At 42.1% G+C, this 18,926-nt stretch overlaps 1 protein-coding gene across 1 annotated transcript in view; it reads left to right on the top strand.

The window, feature by feature from the left end:
- The window catches only part of SCUBE2 (signal peptide, CUB domain, EGF-like 2), a 128,946-nt gene that overhangs the window by 56,141 nt on the left and 53,879 nt on the right, over window positions 1–18,926 (top strand). Inside the window, exons 4-6 of the mRNA XM_011947606.1 lie at window positions 7,756–7,881; window positions 12,196–12,330; window positions 16,946–17,071. Coding sequence (XP_011802996.1) covers window positions 7,851–7,881; window positions 12,196–12,330; window positions 16,946–17,071 — 292 coding nt within the window. The 5' untranslated portion in view covers window positions 7,756–7,850. The remainder of the gene's footprint in view (window positions 1–7,755; window positions 7,882–12,195; window positions 12,331–16,945; window positions 17,072–18,926) is intronic.

Below are 18,926 nucleotides of genomic sequence, written 5' to 3'. Positions count from 1 at the left end.
ATTTTTAGTAGAGATGGGGTTTCACCATGTTAGCCAGGATGGTCTCGATCTCCTGACCTCGTGATCCGCCCATCTCGGCCTCCCAAAATGCTGGGATTACAGGCTTGAGCCACCATCTTAATAGACACGTACAAGCATGACCTTTTAAATAATGACATGTTATATACATCCCAACAAAGAGTTCCAACAATAGGTAAGAGCATGGGCTTTGCTATCATACATATGTGGGCTTGAGGCTTGGTCTGCCAATTACCATCTATCTGATCTTGGGAAAGTTATTTAGCCTCTTTAAGACTTAGTTTCTTCAACCATAATGGGGTTATTAATAGTAGCTCTAATTTCACAGGCTTTGAGGGAGGATTAAATAACAGTTTTAATAGTTATTAATAACAGTAAGCAGAACCTATGAGGATACTAACAAAGATTTGGTATTTTTCCCCTCAAAATGTTTTGGTACAATCTGGTTCTTGAGGTTTATTTTCTAGTTGATCAATATGGTTCAATACATTAAGTGTAACTATTACTACTTCAGACAGAGAGTGACATAAGGTATATTTTGTGAGCTGAATGTTTTAAATTAAAATATGATTTGGCTTCAGCTGCTTTGATGTTTTAAATTTGGAATGATTTAAATTTGGAACTCTTAGAGAACCTCCAGTTCTCTAAGAGTTCCTTTGCCATTTTTGATGTTCCTTAAATGCACTTGCCCCTCTTTTCTTAGCCTTCTCATGACAATAGACTGGAAACTCCCATTCTTGGTAGTTATTCTTCTTCCAGTAATCCTCTGAGATTCAATTATATCTAGCTCTTTATTAGTTTTGAAACACTGCAGGCTACATTTTAATTTGTAGAGGACTTCTATGTTGACTTTACTTTTTAGCCACATGGCTCTCTCATGGTTGATTAGGCAGGTCAATCACTTCACTGTCTACCACGGTGCTTGGATACACCATGACTATAATCTCTGGTTACTCTCCTTAAGGCTTTACCAGTCCCAGCCTCTTGCTCTTCCCCAGACCCCAAGGCCCTTCTAATTTTTAAGGGTAAAAGGATCTAAGGGCCCTGTGGCAAACTCTAGAGATCAGGTGCTCCCTGGAGTTCATTCCCTCCTCATGGTGTCTCTTAAAGTCACAACTCTCTTTGGCTATCTAAGAGCTCTTCCGTAAGTGAAAGTTTCATCCTATTTGGCCTCTGGGAGTTTCACCTCTGCATCTTTCTGCTTCTACATCCTTCACAGAATAGAAATTCAACTGGTATTTGTTGTATATCTATTATGATAAGGCAATTTCACTTATGTCATCTTATCAGTGCTTGCAACAACTCTGAGATAGGTACAAAAAGACTTCTTGATAAATGCTAAAACTAAATTTCAGAGAAATAGACTTACTCATGTTCGCATTAGTAAATAGGAGGATCTTAGGATTGGGTTTTTAAAAACTTATCAACACATTTACATAAAAAAGGCCAACATTAAAACTCGATGACTTTTGACAAACACAGTTGTGTAACTGGTACCTAGGTCAAGATTCAGAATGCATTCCCAAGATTTTAACCTAGGGCTTCTGACATCAACTCCAGTGTTCTTTTAATCACATATGTAGTCATTCAAAAAATATTTACTTACTGCTTATTACATTTTAGTTATTTTGCTAAACATTGGGTTGCTAATGGTGAATAAGGCATCTGTGATCCCTGCCCTAATAGAGCTTAGAGTCTATGGGGGAGTCATTATATTTTGTTTAACTATAAATAAAGGACCTTAAGGTAATAGAGTAACTTAAAGAAGTTCGGTTTGGGCCGGGCGTGGTGGCTCATGCCTGTAATCCCAGCACTTTGGGAGGCCAAGGCAGGCAGATCACCTCAGGTCAGGAGTTCAAGACCAGCCTGGCCAACGTGGTGAAACCCCGTCTCTACTGAAAATACAAAAATTAGCCGGGCGTGGTGATGTGCACCTGTAATCCTAGCTACTCAGGAGGCTGAGGCAGGAGAATTGCTTGAACCTAGGAGGTGAAGGCTGTAGTGAGCCGAGATCACACCCCTGCACTGCACTCCAGCCTTGGAGACAGAGCGAGACTGTCTCAAAAAAAAAAAAAAAAAGTTCAGTTTGATTTCAGCATAAGCAAGGGAGAAGGTGGGAGACAAAGACAAATGGTCAAATCATACAAGGCTTTACTGGCTGGAAAACCATTTGGATTTCATTGTAAAAGCAGTGGGAAACCACTAAGCAATACCTCTGTCTTCATAAAATAACCTATTACCTAAGAGCTTGCTTAATTCTTCAATTATTTTAACCTTTAGGTATTTACTATGTGCCATTCACTTCACAAAGCCTACTGTTTCAAATGTATAAAAACAATAATTGATATAAAAGCTTGAGGTATAGATATATGTAAATTTATATTAATATTATGTATAACATTAAATATTAATATAAAGTAATATATGAACTGCTGGTGTAGTGGTGTGTGCCTGTGGTCCCTGCTACTCAGGAGGCCGAGGCAGGAGGATCACCTGAGCCCAGGAGTTTGCAGTGAGCTATGATGGAACCGCTGCACTCCAGCCTGGGCGACAAAATGAGACACTGTCTCAAAAAACAATAATTGATATAAGAGAATGTCTTGTATTTTTTCATGATAAAACTGAGGTGATGAATTTTTGCCCTGGCTGCTGCAGAGGTGCTGTTGTGTCCTTTTCTGTGTAGCATATCATGGGCACATGATGTCAACATGCCCCATTCCTGATGATGTTAATCTTGATTGCCTGAGCAAGATGGTATTTACTGGGTTTCTCTGCTGCAAAATTACTATTTTTTTTTTTGCCTTTTGCAATAGATACATTTCTTAGGGGAGATATTTTGAGGCCAATATCCTGTTTCTCTTCAAGTCTTCATCCACTGATGTTAGCATCCAACTGTGGATTTTGCTTGCAATAATTATTACTGTGATGTGTGTCTCCTGGTAATTTTGCATTTCTTGAATTCCTTAAACATCTATTAATTGAAATTCTTCTGTAAGGAAGATCTCTCCCTCTTCCCCACTTATTTATTAATTTATACCACTATGTACTCATGCATATTTACTTTATTACATCTATATTTATTTTTGGCTCAAATTGTTTGCTTTAGCCATTGGAAGCTCCCCCCCGCATTGTCAACTGTGTCATTTTGACGTCCCTTTTTTGAGGACTTCCTAACTTTCTGGTACCACAGTATACTCATCTTATAGCTTCTCCTGCCTAGGCCTGGAATCAACCACTTCTCCAGGGAACTCTGATTCCTTTTACTGGGAAGTGGTCTATAGAAACCAAGATCTGGATGCTTGGTGTTGTCATTGCCACTGGGGTGTCATCATTCCTAGCTGGGAAATACATGTATGCATACTCACCCATACATACACATATATCTATATTTATTCCTTTTATTTATTCATCTGTATACATATTAAAAACAATTAGTTACACTGATACTTTGGATTCCAAACCAATACCACAAGATTCATTCTATTCTGTCTTCGCTTATTTGTAACTTTCTCCAACAGTGAGAAATCTGGCGCTCATTATCTGTAATGTGTTTACCTCTTTGTTCAGTCCTAATTCACAGGTAAGGTATTCACAGAATTACGAGTCCATAACCCTGTGAGTAAAGCAGATTTGCTAACTAGAGTACAATATTTACTAGAGTATATAGCATGCAGCTATTTTTGTTTTTAGCCTTAAAGCATCCAAGCAAGGTGTTATTTTTCACAGTGTTATTTAGGGCAATACTTTTCTTCCCCATCCCCTTCAGTATGGTTATGGTATTAGTTTATAATACATTAGGTTCATTTGTTTCTTTTTGTATTCCATTTTTATTCACTTCCATCCCCTCCTTCCATGCATTTCCCTTATTCCTTAAACATCTATTAATTGTGTGTATACAATTAATTGTATACATATTAATCTATGTGTATGTATGTATACGTTACTTGTATGTATTAATTGTATACATATAATCTATGTGTATGTATGTATACGTTACTTGTATGACATACATACACTTGTATGACATACATACACTTGTATACATACATACACATAGATTATATGTGTGCATGTATGCATGCATGTATGTAAAACATCACCATGGTTCCAAGAGTCAAAAATATACCAAAAGGTATACTCAGAGAAGTGTCGCTCCCTTCTTATTCCTGTTCCCCTCCTCATTCTTTCCACCCTTTCCCCGTGCCCTGTGGGTCGCCAACCTCTATAGTTTCTGGTTTTTCCTTTCTATGTTTATTTTGCACTGTAAGCAGATAAATGTATGCTTTCTTTTTAACAACTTTACTGAGGTGTAATTAACATATTATAATATTCACCAATTTTAATTGTACAAGTCAGTGATTTTTAGTACATCAGCTGAACTGTGCAACCATCACCATAATACAAATATTTTCCTCATCTCAGTAATATTCCTCATGTTCTTGTACAGCAAATCCTCATTCCCAGTCCCAACCTCAAGCAACCAGTAATCTACTCTCTGTATCTGTATATTTGCCTTTTCTGGACATTTCATGTAAGTGGAATCATACAATATGTTATCTTTTGTGTTGGATTCTTTCACTTAGCAAAATGCTTTTGAGGTTTGTCCATGTGGTAGCTTATATCAGCATTTCATTCATTTTTATCATTGAATAGTATTCTATTGAATGAATATAGCATTTTTTTTTCCATTTATCAGTTAATAGGCATTTTGGTTTTTTCTACTCTGGGGCTATTATAAATAATACTGCTGTGAACACTTGCATGAAAGTCTTTGTATAGACATATATTTTCATTTCTTCTGGGTATATACCTAGGAGTGGGATTGCTGGGTATTTGTGTTTAACTTTTTAAGAAACTGCCAAAGAGATAGTTTCTTAGATATCACACCAAAGCCACATACAACAAAAGAAAAAGTAGACAAATTGGACTTCATGAAAATTTTAAAGTTTTGTACATCAAAAGACAATATCAACAGAATATAAAGGCAACTCACAGAATAGGTGAAAATATTTGCAAATCATATATCTTATAAGGGATTAATATCCAGAATATGTAGAGAATTCTTAATGTTCAACACTAAAAATCAAATAACCCAATTAAGAAATGCGCAAAATATTTGAACAGACATTTCAGCTAAGATGATATGCAAATGGACAACAAGCCCATGAAAAGATGTTCAACATCTCTAATGATTAGGGAAATGCAAATCAAAACTACAAATGGGAGATACTATTCATATTCATTAGGATGGTTACTATCAAAAAAATAGAAAATAATAAATGTTGGTGAGGATGTGGAAAAATTGGAAGCTTTGTGCACTATTGGTGGGAATGTAAAATGGTGTAGCCACTGTGGAAAACAGTGTGGAAGTTCCTAAAAAAATTAAAAATAAAATTACCATAGGACCCAGAAATTCCCCTTCTGGGTATATACCCAAGAGTGGAAAGCAGGGTCTTGAGGAGATGTTTGTATGCCCATGCTCGCAGCATTATTCACAGTGACCAAGAGGTGGAAGCAACCCAAGTGTCCATTGGCAGATGAGTAGATAAGCAAAATGTGTTATGTACAAAATAATGGTTTTGGTTTTTATGTTTTGAGATGGGATCTTGCTATGTTGCTCAGGCTAGTCTCAAACACCTGGGCTCAAGTGATCCTCTCATGTCAGCCTCCCAAGTGGCTGAGATTACAGACGTGATATAATGGAATATTGGCCTTAAAAAAGGAAATCCTGTCACATGCTACAACATGGTGGAATCTTGAGAACATTATGCTAAGTGAAGCAAGCCAGTCACAAAAAGACAAATACTGTTTGATTCTACATATACAAGATACTTAGAGTAGTCAAAATCATAGAGTCAGAAAGCAGAATGGTGGTTGTCGGGGCCTGAGGGAAGAGAGGGAAGAAGAAATGAGGAGTTATTGTTAAATGGGCATAGAGTTTCAATTCAGATAAAAAGAGTTAGGGAGATGAATGGTGGTGATGGTTTCACAACATTATGATTGTTTTAATTGTATCCAACTGTACATTTACAGAAAGAAAAGAAGAGATACTGCCAAACTGTTGTCCAAAGTGGCTATGCCATTTTACATACCCATCAACATCCTGTCAACAATGTGTTCCCATTTCTCCACATCCTTGTCAACATTTGTTATTGTCTGTCTTTTTAATTATTACCATTCTAGTGAATGTGAAATGGTATCTCATTGTGGTTTTAATTTGCATTTCCCTAATAACTAATGGCATTGAGCATTTTTTCATGTGCTTATTGGCCATTTGCATATCATCATAGCTGAGATGTCTATTCGAATATTTTGCCCATTTTAAAATTAGGCTGTTTATCTTCTTATTGAGTTGTAAGAGTTCTTTTTCAGTTCTTCATAAGGTATGTGATTTGCAAATATTTTCTACCAATCTGTGGCTTGTCTTCATTTTCTTAATGATACCGTTTGAAGAGCAAAAGTTCTTAATTTTGATAAACTCCAGTTTATTAATTTAAAAAATTATGATTGTGTATTTGGTATTATATCAAAGAAATTTTAACCTCATCCAATGTCCTAAAGATTTTTCTCTTTTTCTCCTTTTTTTTTGAGATAGAGTCTTGCTTTGTCACCCAGGCTGGAGGACAGTGGTGCGATCTTGGCTCACTGCAGTCTCAATGTCCTGGGCTCAGGCAGTCCTCCTGCCTCAGCCTCCCAAGCAGCTGGGACTACAGGCGTGCACCACCACACCCGGCTAATTTTGTTTATTTTTTGTAGAGATGGGGGTCTCACTATGTTGCCCAGGCCAGCAACTCCTGGGCTCAATTGATCCTCCTGGCTTAGGCTCCCAAAGTGCACCCAAACATCACGCCCAGCCATCCCAATATGTTAAAGAGTTTTCTCACATATTTTTTCTGAAAAGCTTTATATTGTTAATGCTTACATTTGGATCCCTGATCCATTTTGAGTTGATTTTTGTGTATGGGATAAGATAAGGGTCTAAAATCATCTTTTTGAATATGGATATCCGATTAGCCCAGTGCCATTTGTTCAAAAGGCAAGCATTTATCCCAATGGATTACCTTAGTACTTTTGTTTAAAATCAAGTGGCCACAAGTAGAAGGATTTATTTGTGGGCTCTCAGTTCTGTTCCATTGATCTGTATATCTGTCTTTATGCCTGTATCATGCTGTCTTGATAACTGTAGGTTTATAGTAAGTTAAAGTCCCCCAAATTTGTTTGCCTTTTTCAAAATTGTTTTTGCTCTTCTGAGTCTTCTGTATTTCCATATAAATTTTACGATAAGCTTGTCAAGTTCTGCAAAAAAGTATCCTGAAATTGTGTGTGTTTTATATCTTCTTCTTTCTTACATGAAGATAACATATTACAGATACTCTTTTAATTTTTATTTTTTTCATTTAATAGTATATCCTAGAAATTACTCCAAATCAGTTCATAGAGATCTTCTTCATTCTCTCTCTCTCTTTTTTTTAAATAGCTGCATGGTAGTCCATGGAGTAGAGGTACCATAATTTGTTAAACTATTCTTCTACGTATGGAAACTTAGTTTGTTTCCAGTATTTTGTCATTAGAAATAACACTGCAGTGAATAACCTTGTGCATATTTGTTTTCCTATTGTTAGAGATGTATTTTCAGGTAGATTCCTGGAAGTGGAATGGCTGGTTAAAAGGTAAGTGCATATGTTTTCACATCAAAGAAATAGCATTTGTCTGGTTTACTTCTGTTTTATTCCTCAGACATTGATGAATGTGGAAATGAGCTCAATGGAGGCTGTGTCCATGACTGTTTGAATATTCCAGGCAATTATCGTTGCACTTGTTTTGATGGCTTCATGTTGGCTCATGATGGTCATAATTGTCTTGGTAAGGAAGGCATTTGGAAATGGCAATTCTCCTTCACTCTCCCACCCCTTGCTTTCCCTTGGTGAAGACCTCCTCGTGAAGACAAAAACGGGCTCAGAGCCTTGTGTTTTCTGCTTCCTTGGAAGTCAGACTCCGTGATAGAAAACGAGGTAAAATGTTTTAGTTTTATGTGATCATTCATAACATAAATATTCTGTTAGTCCAAGGAGATGGGTGACATTGTCATTACTATTTATTGACTTTGTAGCATTGACTTGTCACCTTTTAAGATCTTTGGTCTTGTGTTGAGAGTCCTGACTTGTAACCATTTTTTTCAATGTTGTAAGTGTTTCTATTTTAGAATTTGGAAAAACTCCTTGTCCTGAAGACTCCAAATGTGTGCTGGGGTTACAGCCAGCTAGACCCCGCTTTTTTTCTTGAAAAAGAGAGAAACTAAAACAGAAATCTTCCATGAACATCTTCCTAGTATTCCACAAAACAGAAAAATCTGTTGGAGTTCTAGTCCCTGAGTTAGAGACTACAAAGAGTGTTGTTTACATTCATTCCTTATGCCAGGAATAAAACAGAACTTAGAAGCAACTAGCAACTGCATGGGGTTGAGTGCTGGATAGTCTTAGAGGATGCAGCACTCCTGGCAGGTAGGTATTTGTGGTTTGCTTTTTAAGGCTGGTATTAGTTGTACAGGAGAACATCACGGGAAAATATGGCATCAGCGTCCTTTGACACTCCCAACCCTTCGTATAGATAACCTGCTGAGGTCTACTTGGCCAACTAAGGAGCAGCGGAGCCAGGCCCTGGCTCTGCGGGGACAGCGATTTGGACACCCCCTTATAGTGTGGTAGGAATGGCCCTTTGATTAAATGCTTTGAGATATGCATAAAAGGAACTAGAAAAAGTCCAGGCAGAACTTGTGTGTTGCGTGTTGGGGCTCTGGAGTGGAGGAGAGGTTATTTCTATTTGGGACTTAACCCTCATATGACCTTTATCCCACATCAGTGTCACCTGGAGCTCCATCCTGATGGACTCTGTTATTCCCTGTCCATGCCCTGTGTGAGAGATCAGGCTTTGGGTGACACATCATGTGACTTTCCAAGCCTGCAGCTGTCAGTAAGACTTGATTGCAGGTGAGGGAACCAGTAACCTTCTAGGCAGTGAGTACCACAAAAAGGCATATTTGAAAGACAATCATAAGAGCAGGAATCAATATTAATTAAAAACTCAGACAAATGAAATCACTTTCAGTGTGTGATTTGTTGGGAGGCATACCACATGAGTTGTTTTTTTTTTTTTCTTCCCTCCATTTTCAGGGGGAAATTTCCCTTTGATTTGTCAACGAGGGTATTTGGAGGATGCATATCTGATGGCAGACTTCATCATTACTGTGGTGCCGTAATCCACAGCCCAGGGTCGGGGAGAAGGATGAGGTTCCTAAGAGCAAGAAACATCCAGGGGCTAGGAATCTGGGCCAGGGTGGTGGGCGGCTCTGAGTATCGGCCTGCTTGGAAACCCTGAAGCCAGAGTCTTTTCTTGCCTTTGCCAATAACACAGGTATTATTAACACAGAGTATCTCCATTTCCCCTCTGTGGGATCTCTTTGTGGACTCGGTAGCAAGGATCTGCCTTGCGGAGAGACCTTGAGCATCTACTGAGTATTTCTGAAGGGGGTAAGGACTCTTTAAAAGGAAGGCACAAGAAAATGAAGTACATTTAGAAGAGTAGGACCATCACACGTAGACACTTCCCCACCATTCAGACTTGAAAGGGCTGACCCAGTTTGTGGCAAGAAAGAAGCTCAGAGCCCTCACGTCTCCTGAGTTCTCTGGGATGACCCCTTCAATCTCCTCAGCCTCCTAACCACACATTAGCCACAAATATATTAGCTAGAAGACACAAGGTACAAACACCACTTAGCTTCGGCACTAAACACAGAGCACTTCAAGATCCTGAATGCCTGCAAGTCTGAAAAATGAAAGGCAGCTCTTCTATACAGCTCACCCCATCTGCATTCGGTTTCTATTTTTGGAGTGTCTGGGATCTCATCATAGCTATTTGGCTTTGTAACAGTGGTTCTCAACCCTGGCAGCACACTGGAATCACCTGAGAAGCTTAAAAAACACCATCACCTAGACTTCATCCAAGACTGGCTCTGTCAGTATCTCTGGAGGTGGCATCCAGGCATCAGGGTTCTGACACATAGCCAGGGTTGGGAACCACTGTTTTATGGTCTGGAGAAGCTCACCAGCTTAGTGATAGATATCTTCGTACATGGACACACACTTTTGTATTTATCCAACCAGAGAGCATCAGCCAGCTAAATGACACACTTCTGATTGCTTTCGAGAAAAGAAATTGGGGGTTAAACGTGGGATGGGGGTGTGGCAGCTCAGAGGGGAGCACACCTTTATTCGCAGCCAATCCAGGAATTGGTGTTCAGGGAGACTGACCTCTCCTACTCACCTTGAGTCTTGCTGTGGAACACCTAAGCCAGGTGTGTTCCAGCACAGCTCATCCTCTGGAATGTGCTTCCTTCACCCTGTGGCATAGACAAGGGCAAGTTTGTTAGGCTTCAGGGGATGGCTTGAGTCCCATCAGTTTAGTCAGACATCTGCTCAGTAGTGTGGGAGGACAGATGACTGTAAGATCTGAAGCTTGAAACCAGATAACAGATATTTAAATGTGAGGTGTTTTTATTATTATTATTATTATTATTATTATCATGGATACGCACAGGAGCTAGTGATTGGCACATGAGAAATTAGACTGGAGAAAATAAATTGCTTTTATATCAGCCTTTGAGCCTTTATTGTCTGAAACTTTTCTGGAAGTTTCTCTTCTTTGACTCGGGTGATGCTATCCTCTCCTGCTTGTTTGTTCATGCATTTCATAGTTAATGAGCACCTGCTGTCTTCCAGGGCTGTGCTAATTGAAACAAAAATCTCTGTCCTCAAGGAGTTTGCAATCTAGTAGAGGCAGATGAGTAAAGGATTTTGAGGCTGCAAGTCAGTAAGTGTATCAATACAGCTGTGCACAGGGTATCACAGGCAGTGTGGGAGGAAGGTCCCCTAAGGCTACCCTGACAGTGTGGCAGAAGGCTTCCTCCCTCCCTACCTCTCTGCTGGCTCCTTCCCTAGAGGCTCTTGGGACTCCTGCCATCTCCTCTGCCTCCTCCCTGTGCTAGCTGTGGCTGTTGCAGATGCATGTGTGAAGCTAGACTCCCAGACTGCCCATTCTTCCCCTCCCTCTGTCCTGCTCTCAGCCGCTGCCTTGTATTTCTCAAAGTGAAAGGCCAGACTCTCTCCCCTACTCTAGTGGTTCTCAGCTGCTTCCCAAAATAAGTAGGCACTTCTTTGCCTGGTATTCAGGATCCCGCAGTGTGACCACAGTCTGTCCTCCCAACTGTATCTCCTGTAACCTCCCTCCATGTGCCCTATGCTCCAGCCAAATGGGCTGACCTACTGGTATCTGAATGTTCTCCATGCCTCCCAGCCTTTGTGCTACTGCTCACGCTGTCTTCCACCTATAATTGCTTCTCTCCTGATTTATAATTGGACAATTCTAAGCGCCCATCTTTTATTAGCTTATCCTTGATTCATCCTGATACCTCAGGACCAGATGTGATTTCTTTCCTTTGTACCAGCTTTTACCTTATATCAGAATCATTTGTATATTTGTCTCTTGCTGAAGAGCATGCTCCTAGAGAGAAGGATTTTTTTTTTTTTTAGATGGAGTTTCACTCTGAGGCCCATGCTGGAGTGCAGTGGCATGATCTCGGTTCACTGCAACCTCCACCTGCCGGGTTCAAGTGATTCTCCTGCCTCAGCCTCCCAAATAGCTGGGATTACAGGCATATGCCACCATGCCCAGCTAATTTTTGTGTTTTTAATAGAGATGGGGTTTCACCATGTTGGCCAGGCTGGTCTTGAATTGCTGACCTCAGGTGATCCACCTGCTTCAGCCTCCCAAAGTGCTGGGATTATAGGCGTGAGCCACCACACCTGGCCAAGGGAAGGAGTTTTATCTTCCTTATCTATATTTTGCTGTCTCCTCTAGCACCATGCTTTGGAAAGAGAAGGTGTTCAACAAATATTTACTGAGCTAATTGATCCATGTGGTGGTCCTGGCCAAGTGAGCCCCAGACCCATAAGGACTGGGTAATTGTCTGTGGACCTCACTGGCTTTGATTCAGAAAGCTTCTGTGGTGCAGGGACATGAAGAGGGACCTCATCTTTGCTTAGCAGGGCCCCTGAGCTGCTGGGTGAGGTGGGGCATTTGAAACAGTCACCAAAGCGGAGGCTAATCCCTCTCTCCCTCCAGATGTGGATGAGTGCCTGGAGAACAATGGCGGCTGCCAGCACACCTGTGTCAACGCTATGGGGAGCTATGAGTGCTGCTGCAAGGAGGGGTTTTTCCTGAGTGACAATCAGCACACCTGCATTCATCGTTCAGAAGGTACCTCTGCCCCGCTGTGGGTGGGGGCGGAGTCACAGCTGAGACCCCCTCCCTTGGCGCACGTGCACACACACTGACTCTAGGGGGGAAGCACAGGGTATAGACAGTCTGGAGGCCTGAGTCTAGATGCCACTGCCGGCTAACCGTGGGCAAGTTATTCAAACTTCAACTTCCTCACCTGGCAAAATAGGTGCACTGGACTGGGTGAGCTCTGAGGTCCTTTCAAACTCTCACATTCTCCGATTCTAATCTTTACATAGAATACATTTCAAATATGACTAGATGTCTCAGGAGCAATATAGAGGATGATCTGCCAAGTTTTTCAAAAAGGTGCTGAAAACCACAGCACCCGTATGAGCCTGCTCCCTGCTCTGGGTGAGTAGAGAGGAGGCTGGATCCTTCCCATGCAGACTTTCAATGAAGTGCCCTGTTTCCAGCCCCAAGCTAGATCTGGCCCTTCCATGTTTTGCATTTTTGGGCTCCGAGGGGCAGAAGGGCTCCTTCCCTGGATTCTCCGTGCTGTGGTTTCCTTCACCTATGTCACCATGTACCATTCCTCTGTAAATTTGCCAGAAACTCTTCTCTTCTGATGTCCTTCTTTTCATTCTCTTTGCTTTGAGTTTATACTTTTTTTCATTCTTCTGTTACTTAGTTGATTCTTGAGAGGAAGATGCATTAAGTACATGTGGCCAATCAGGTATTTTTAACTGAATGTCATCCTTTTAACTCTTCCCTGCTCTTTCTTAAGTTGAAGAGTCACATTTTGGTGGCTGTGTTTCTCTTGGAGTTGCATCTGCCTATTTTTAGGGAAGAGCCCTAAATACTAGCCTATTAACCCCTTTGGCCATGTGCTGCTTAGTCTTTCCCATTACTTAAGAATGAGGTCATTTTAAGTTCTTCTACTGTTTAATCACAAATTTGTAGATTGTTTTAATCCTGGTCTTGGTAACTTTTCAAGGGTTTCTTTATGGAAGATGATTTTTGTCTCATTTTCCAAGGATGGTGGCTCACACCTTATACCTAACTGGAATACCTGTTTGGGTACTAAGAAAAATCGTCAGAGGGATCCCCAGGGGCCAATGGATTTGATGGTTATCATCACCCGGAGTCTGCTCATTCTCAGCGTTTGGGGCAGGGAAGTCACACACACTGGCTTTGATCAGGCATATTTCTTATCTTGTGCCAGGTGTGGCCCTTGATAAAGTAGCAGTTGGGTTTCATTTTCCTGCTAGGTTCTCTGGGGTCATTGGTGTGCCCTGTACTCTTGTCCGATATAGGCCAAATTCAAGGTGGGAATGAATTAGGAGGCCAGTGGCACAGAGTGATCCAAATCTCAGGGCATCTCTCCTTTTGATTGCTCCCAGCTGCTTCCTGGGAAGTCACTTTGGCTTCTTCTGCAGGTGGCTGGGGAGGGATGTGGGACCTGCAGGTTAAAGCCATCGCTTGAGCCCTCGCAGTATGGGTCCCACCTAGTTACAAAGCAGCTGGTAGTGATTAAGATCACCCCTTATCCTTGCACTTCCAGAGCCCTGGCTCAGTCCTGCAAACCCCTGGACTCTTAGAGACACAGGCTCCTCATAACAGAAGCAAATACAAATGCAGTTCCTTTCTGCAAACTTGTGTTTTCTAAATTTTCTACAATTCAGACATTCTTGGATCCCCTGAAGAGTATTTAAAGTGAACACTTTTGTCTGGAACTAAAACCAAAATCCAAGAATTTGAGTTGTGGTCTGGAAGTGTTCTCTGTGATTTTCTGTTGTGTTTCAACCTGACTGCCTGGCAAATTCATGGGAGTGTCAGCCAACGGATTATAGCAATTGGTAACGGAGAACCTTTGCATCCTAGCATTTTGATTCTTCAAATAGAACAGCCTGTAAAAAGTTTTCTTCTAGGATTTTCTCTCTGATGTGCACATTAAACTATGCAACTGTAGGCTTAAAAACCCACAGTGGATACCTTAAAAGTGATTGAAAGAAGGCAACATAGGAAGCTAGTATTTTCTATTGCTGTTGTTTTTAATAATTATTTACAAAATGTTCTTTAATATAGGGCATTGTAATCATTGACTCTCAGGGAAAGCTCAAGACATTGATTTTTTTTTTTGTTATCCTTAGAGACTCCAAAGCTGTGATAAAGAGACTGTGTGTTTTCACCCATATAATGAGGGTAGGCTGGAGAGAAACACATCATCCCCGGCCTGCCTTTGTTCCTATTCATGGCTGCTCAGGCTCTCAGAATGAGAGCTCCTCTTTTGTTTTGTGTGTTCTGAGAATATTTCGATGGTGTACTGATGCCTTTTCAGGGCAACGGGGAAGGTGTCAGGGTGGCAAAGTGGAGGCTGTGCTTTCGGCAGGGCCTGTTACCCATTTTAGGTCACGCTTTCCTCCCAGTTCACATGGCATATTTTTATTGGGTTTCCAGAGATAATCTTCAGTGGAGCCCTGATCTTGGGGTGCACCAGAATGGGGGATTTCCAATGTTTCTGAGCTGTTTCCCTTATGGTGAACAAACCGTCCTGGACGTGACAGCCAGGCCAGTTTTGGAAAGAGCTAGGGCCATTTGCTGGGCTGCCTAGTTTGGAACAAATTAATGTGTTCTCCCCAGCAGTGGTCTTGCTTTAAGTCAGGGTGCTATGAAAGGCTTTGAGGTCACCTCTTGAAAAGCCATCAGCAATTCCAGAGCCATTTAAGTCTCTATTACCTCTTGGTAACTTCAGGTGTAGCTTGATGTGGTAGGACATCAGGTGGCAGCTTCTCTGTGTATCACAATGGCATCTGGCACACAGGCATTCTTATGAAATATTTCTTGTGTAGGTGAATTACTCTGAGGCAGTAAAGGTCACTTTGTAAATGTCTTAACGGTCTTGTAAACAGAGTGAAAAAGCAGCAGCAGCTGGCCTGTTTGGGGGTGTGCTTTCCAGGTGTTCCTGCCCCCATTTCTTGGGCACTATTATATTTACACCTGAGCACTGGTTATTCCCCATGCTTTGCTGACCCGAGGACAAACACAATGCTTTCTGGGCCTTTTCGGAAAGACAGGACACTGCTTCTAGAGGCAGCAGTGTCACCTCCCATGCCATCTCAGTACTGGGGAGCAAATCACATCTTCGGAAATTACCAGTCAGAGCAAGAGAAAGTTTTCCACCAATCCAGTGCAAGTCTCTTTCTGTGTTAATTGACAGCCACCCTTGGCATGGATGAATGAATCCCAGCAACCAGCAGACTCAGTGCTGGAGTGCAGACAGCTTATAACTGTCAGGCAAAAGAGCAAGAGGATTTTAAGAGAGACTCTTGAAAGTATGGGATATATTAACTCTTGCACTGTCTTTTGGAATAGGAATGGCAACTGTTTGTATTAAAACAATTGTTCCAGTTAAGCACAGTTTGACAGCTCTGGCATGGGAGCTGGAGAGAGAACTTTGACTTCATTAGAATCTGTTGGCTAAAGTTTTAGGGGCATAATATAGAAGAGTGTTGGATTCTAGAGAAGTGAAAGCAACCTTTTTGTACTCGTGTTGAAATCAGTGCCTTTCTAGTATTAGAGTATCTCGTCAGTAGAGAGCCAATGACAACCAAGTCCCTACTCTCAGAGATGTTTTAGAGTTACATTGCACAAATGCAAAGAAGCAACATAGAAACAGGTAATTAATAATGCAGTATAAACTGAGCAGATGTCTTGAAAATACTCTAGGGTATGAAAAGAATTCCTTCAGGATGCTGGCAGGCAGCAGGATCTCAAAGAATTGGTTTTGAGATGAGGCAGAATGCTGGTAAACCACATGGGCAGTTACCTTGCTAGTGCCCCTCATGTAGATGTATGCCGGGCCCTGCGGGAACAGAAGCAGGTGTTCCCTGCCCACCATCGTACTACAAGGGTGAGCTAATCGAAATTTACTGTATACCTCAAAAGAATTGTACAGCAGCTACCACACACATGAGCACACTCCCTCCTTCTCTCTCTGTCTCCTCTCTCCCTTGCTCTGTTCTTGTTGCTGTTGCTGTGTGATGCTGTCTGTCAGAGGCTTATGTCCTGAGGGAAGGACCAAGGGAGTGGCTGAGGGTGGTCACAGAAGACAGATCCCTGGGCATGTGACCCATATGAGGATACCAAAATGCCGCAGTCACACTCACCTCTGAAGGGCAGGATTGGTGGGGGTAGAGAGGGGCGTTGAAATGTTTTGAAAATTATCTTCAAGAGTATGTGAAAAATTGAGAATCTTGATCATTCTATCTGCACATTTCTTAGGAGGATTCTCCTTTTCTCTTTACATTCTTGATCAGCTCTTGGGTAAAGACATGGCAGAGATAAGAGCATGAGTACCAGTTCCTGGGGTCAGCAGGCTCTGATCCTGCACCTAATAAAGAGCTCCAGTGTATTGGGAAGGCTCCCATCTTGTTAGGAGAGTTGAGACATCATATCTCTTGGGTGACAGAAGAAATTTTTCATGTCTATTAATTGGCCTAGGTTGACTTTAATGACATATACTTTCAAATGTGGGGCTGATGGAGACCTAGGCAGACAGGTCTGTGGGCCACCCCTTAGCCCTTTGCCCCTCTCCCAGGTCTCAGGATTCTGACCACAGCCTAGTCACCTGTTACACACTGCTGTTTTTCAGAGGGCCTGAGCTGCATGAATAAGGATCACGGCTGTAGTCACATCTGCAAGGAGGCCCCAAGGGGCAGTGTCGCCTGTGAATGCAGGCCTGGTTTTGAGCTGGCCAAGAACCAGAGAGACTGCATTGGTAAGTATGGGCGGGGGCGCACCTGCCATGGGAACCATGGTATTCCACAGGCTGCCTTCTGTGGCCCAGTTCAGAAGCACCACCTCATGGCATGGCTGCAGCAGCAGGGAAGACAGTTAGCACAGGATACCGACCTCTACCAAGTACTTGTTCACTGCAGAAGGGTGGTCTCCCTTAGGGAAGGGAAATGATATTTTAAAAGGAACTCATCAGGAGAAAATGAAATTCAGGAGTAAGGAGCGTGACTGTTACGGGGCAGTTCTCCCTGTTCCCACAGAATAAAACCAAATTTCCTCATCTGGCAATCACAGCTCTTTGCTACCGGGCCCTGCTTCCCTTATAAACCTCATCTGCCTCCTTTCCGCAGACACTACTCCCCTTACCTTTGGAGAACAGCCCAAATTCTTTGATGCCTCCAGGCCTTTCCCAAGCCCTCCTTCCTTCCTGGCATGGTGGACTCTCACTCAACCTTCAATATTCTGTTTAACTTCTAATAAGGATAAGCATAATAGCTACCTTTTGGTGGGGAATTTATTGTGTGCAAAGGCTTGTCTCAAGATGTGCCATATCCCATTTAATTCTTACAAGCACCACCCTGTGAGTTCAGTATTATTACACTCATTTCAGTTGGCAAAGTTGTGCAGAAGGTGAAGCAACAAGGTCACACAGGGAGTTAGTGGCAAATGAGTGTTCAAACCCTGGTCTGTTTAGCTCTAAAGCTGTGCTCTTAATCCCTTGCTACCATCCTCTGCTATCAGAAGCCTCCTGGGTGCTTCAGACAGGGCAGCCATTTTGTACTTTGGCTCCCATAGCACTTTCCCCCGCCGTATAGCTCTGAGTTGACTTGCGTGTTGATGTGTCTGTCTCCCCAGCTATGAGCCCCTCCAAGTCAGGGACCTTGTCTCATTTTTCCGCTCAGTCCTGCCTTAGTGCCTGCTATGGAATGTGCTCAGTACACCTGTGTTTAATGAGTGGGTGAATGAGTGGTCTACACCATCGGGCTGCACCCCTGCACCACGATTGTGGTAACAAAACTCCACCTGGGAATAGGAAACCACTGGCAATTCATGGTGTTCCTAAATCACAATTTATGCTGGGGGAAGCACTGAGGGGTTCCCTTTAGGAACCTTCCCAAAGCCATGGACAGAAGACCCCTGCCATTTGGTGGGGATGGTGGTTTATGGTGAGTAAGAGATGAGGGGACAGTTTCACTGGTGAGGGACTTCTCTCCATTGTCTCCCTCACAAAGTGGAGTGCTGCCTCAAAACTGTCCAAGCCAAGGCTGGTGCCACCATCACACTCAAGCAACAGGTTCTGACAGGCCCTTAGGGCCCCTCAAAAAAAAAATCTCACCACATAACCAGCTGTTTCAATTTTTTCATATTCCTATTTAGTTGTTCATATGCATATACAATTTTTACATAGCTATAATCACAGGCTGTCCCTGAGGGCATCCAGTGAGCTAGCAGAGTGGAGACCATTTTCCCACCTCCAGATCTTCAAAAGGAGGACCCAGGCCCTCCAAGACTCACCTGTGGGGCGAGACCCTCAACATTTCAGTCTTTCAGGGGACAGTTGCTGAAGGGGGTGGGGCGCCTGTAAGCTTGTTTTTAAAGATTTTAAATGTCAGTAAGATATCACTGCTCAAATGATATTATTATATTATTAACATTTTTTAATTTTAACATCAACATTATTAACATTTTAACATTATAACTTTTTTTTTTTTGAGACGGAGTCTTGCTGTGTCATCCATGCTGGAGTGCAGTGGCCGGATCTCAGCTCACTGCAAGCTCCACCTCCTGAGTTAACACCATTCTCCTGCCTCAGCCTCCCGAGTAGCTGGGACTACAGG

The sequence above is a fragment of the Colobus angolensis genome, unplaced genomic scaffold (assembly GCF_000951035.1).
Source record: "Colobus angolensis palliatus isolate OR3802 unplaced genomic scaffold, Cang.pa_1.0 Scaffold269, whole genome shotgun sequence".
Taxonomy (NCBI): Eukaryota; Metazoa; Chordata; class Mammalia; order Primates; family Cercopithecidae; genus Colobus; species Colobus angolensis.
Note: the sequence above shows the minus strand (reverse complement) of the source record. Positions and strands in the feature narration are given on the sequence as shown.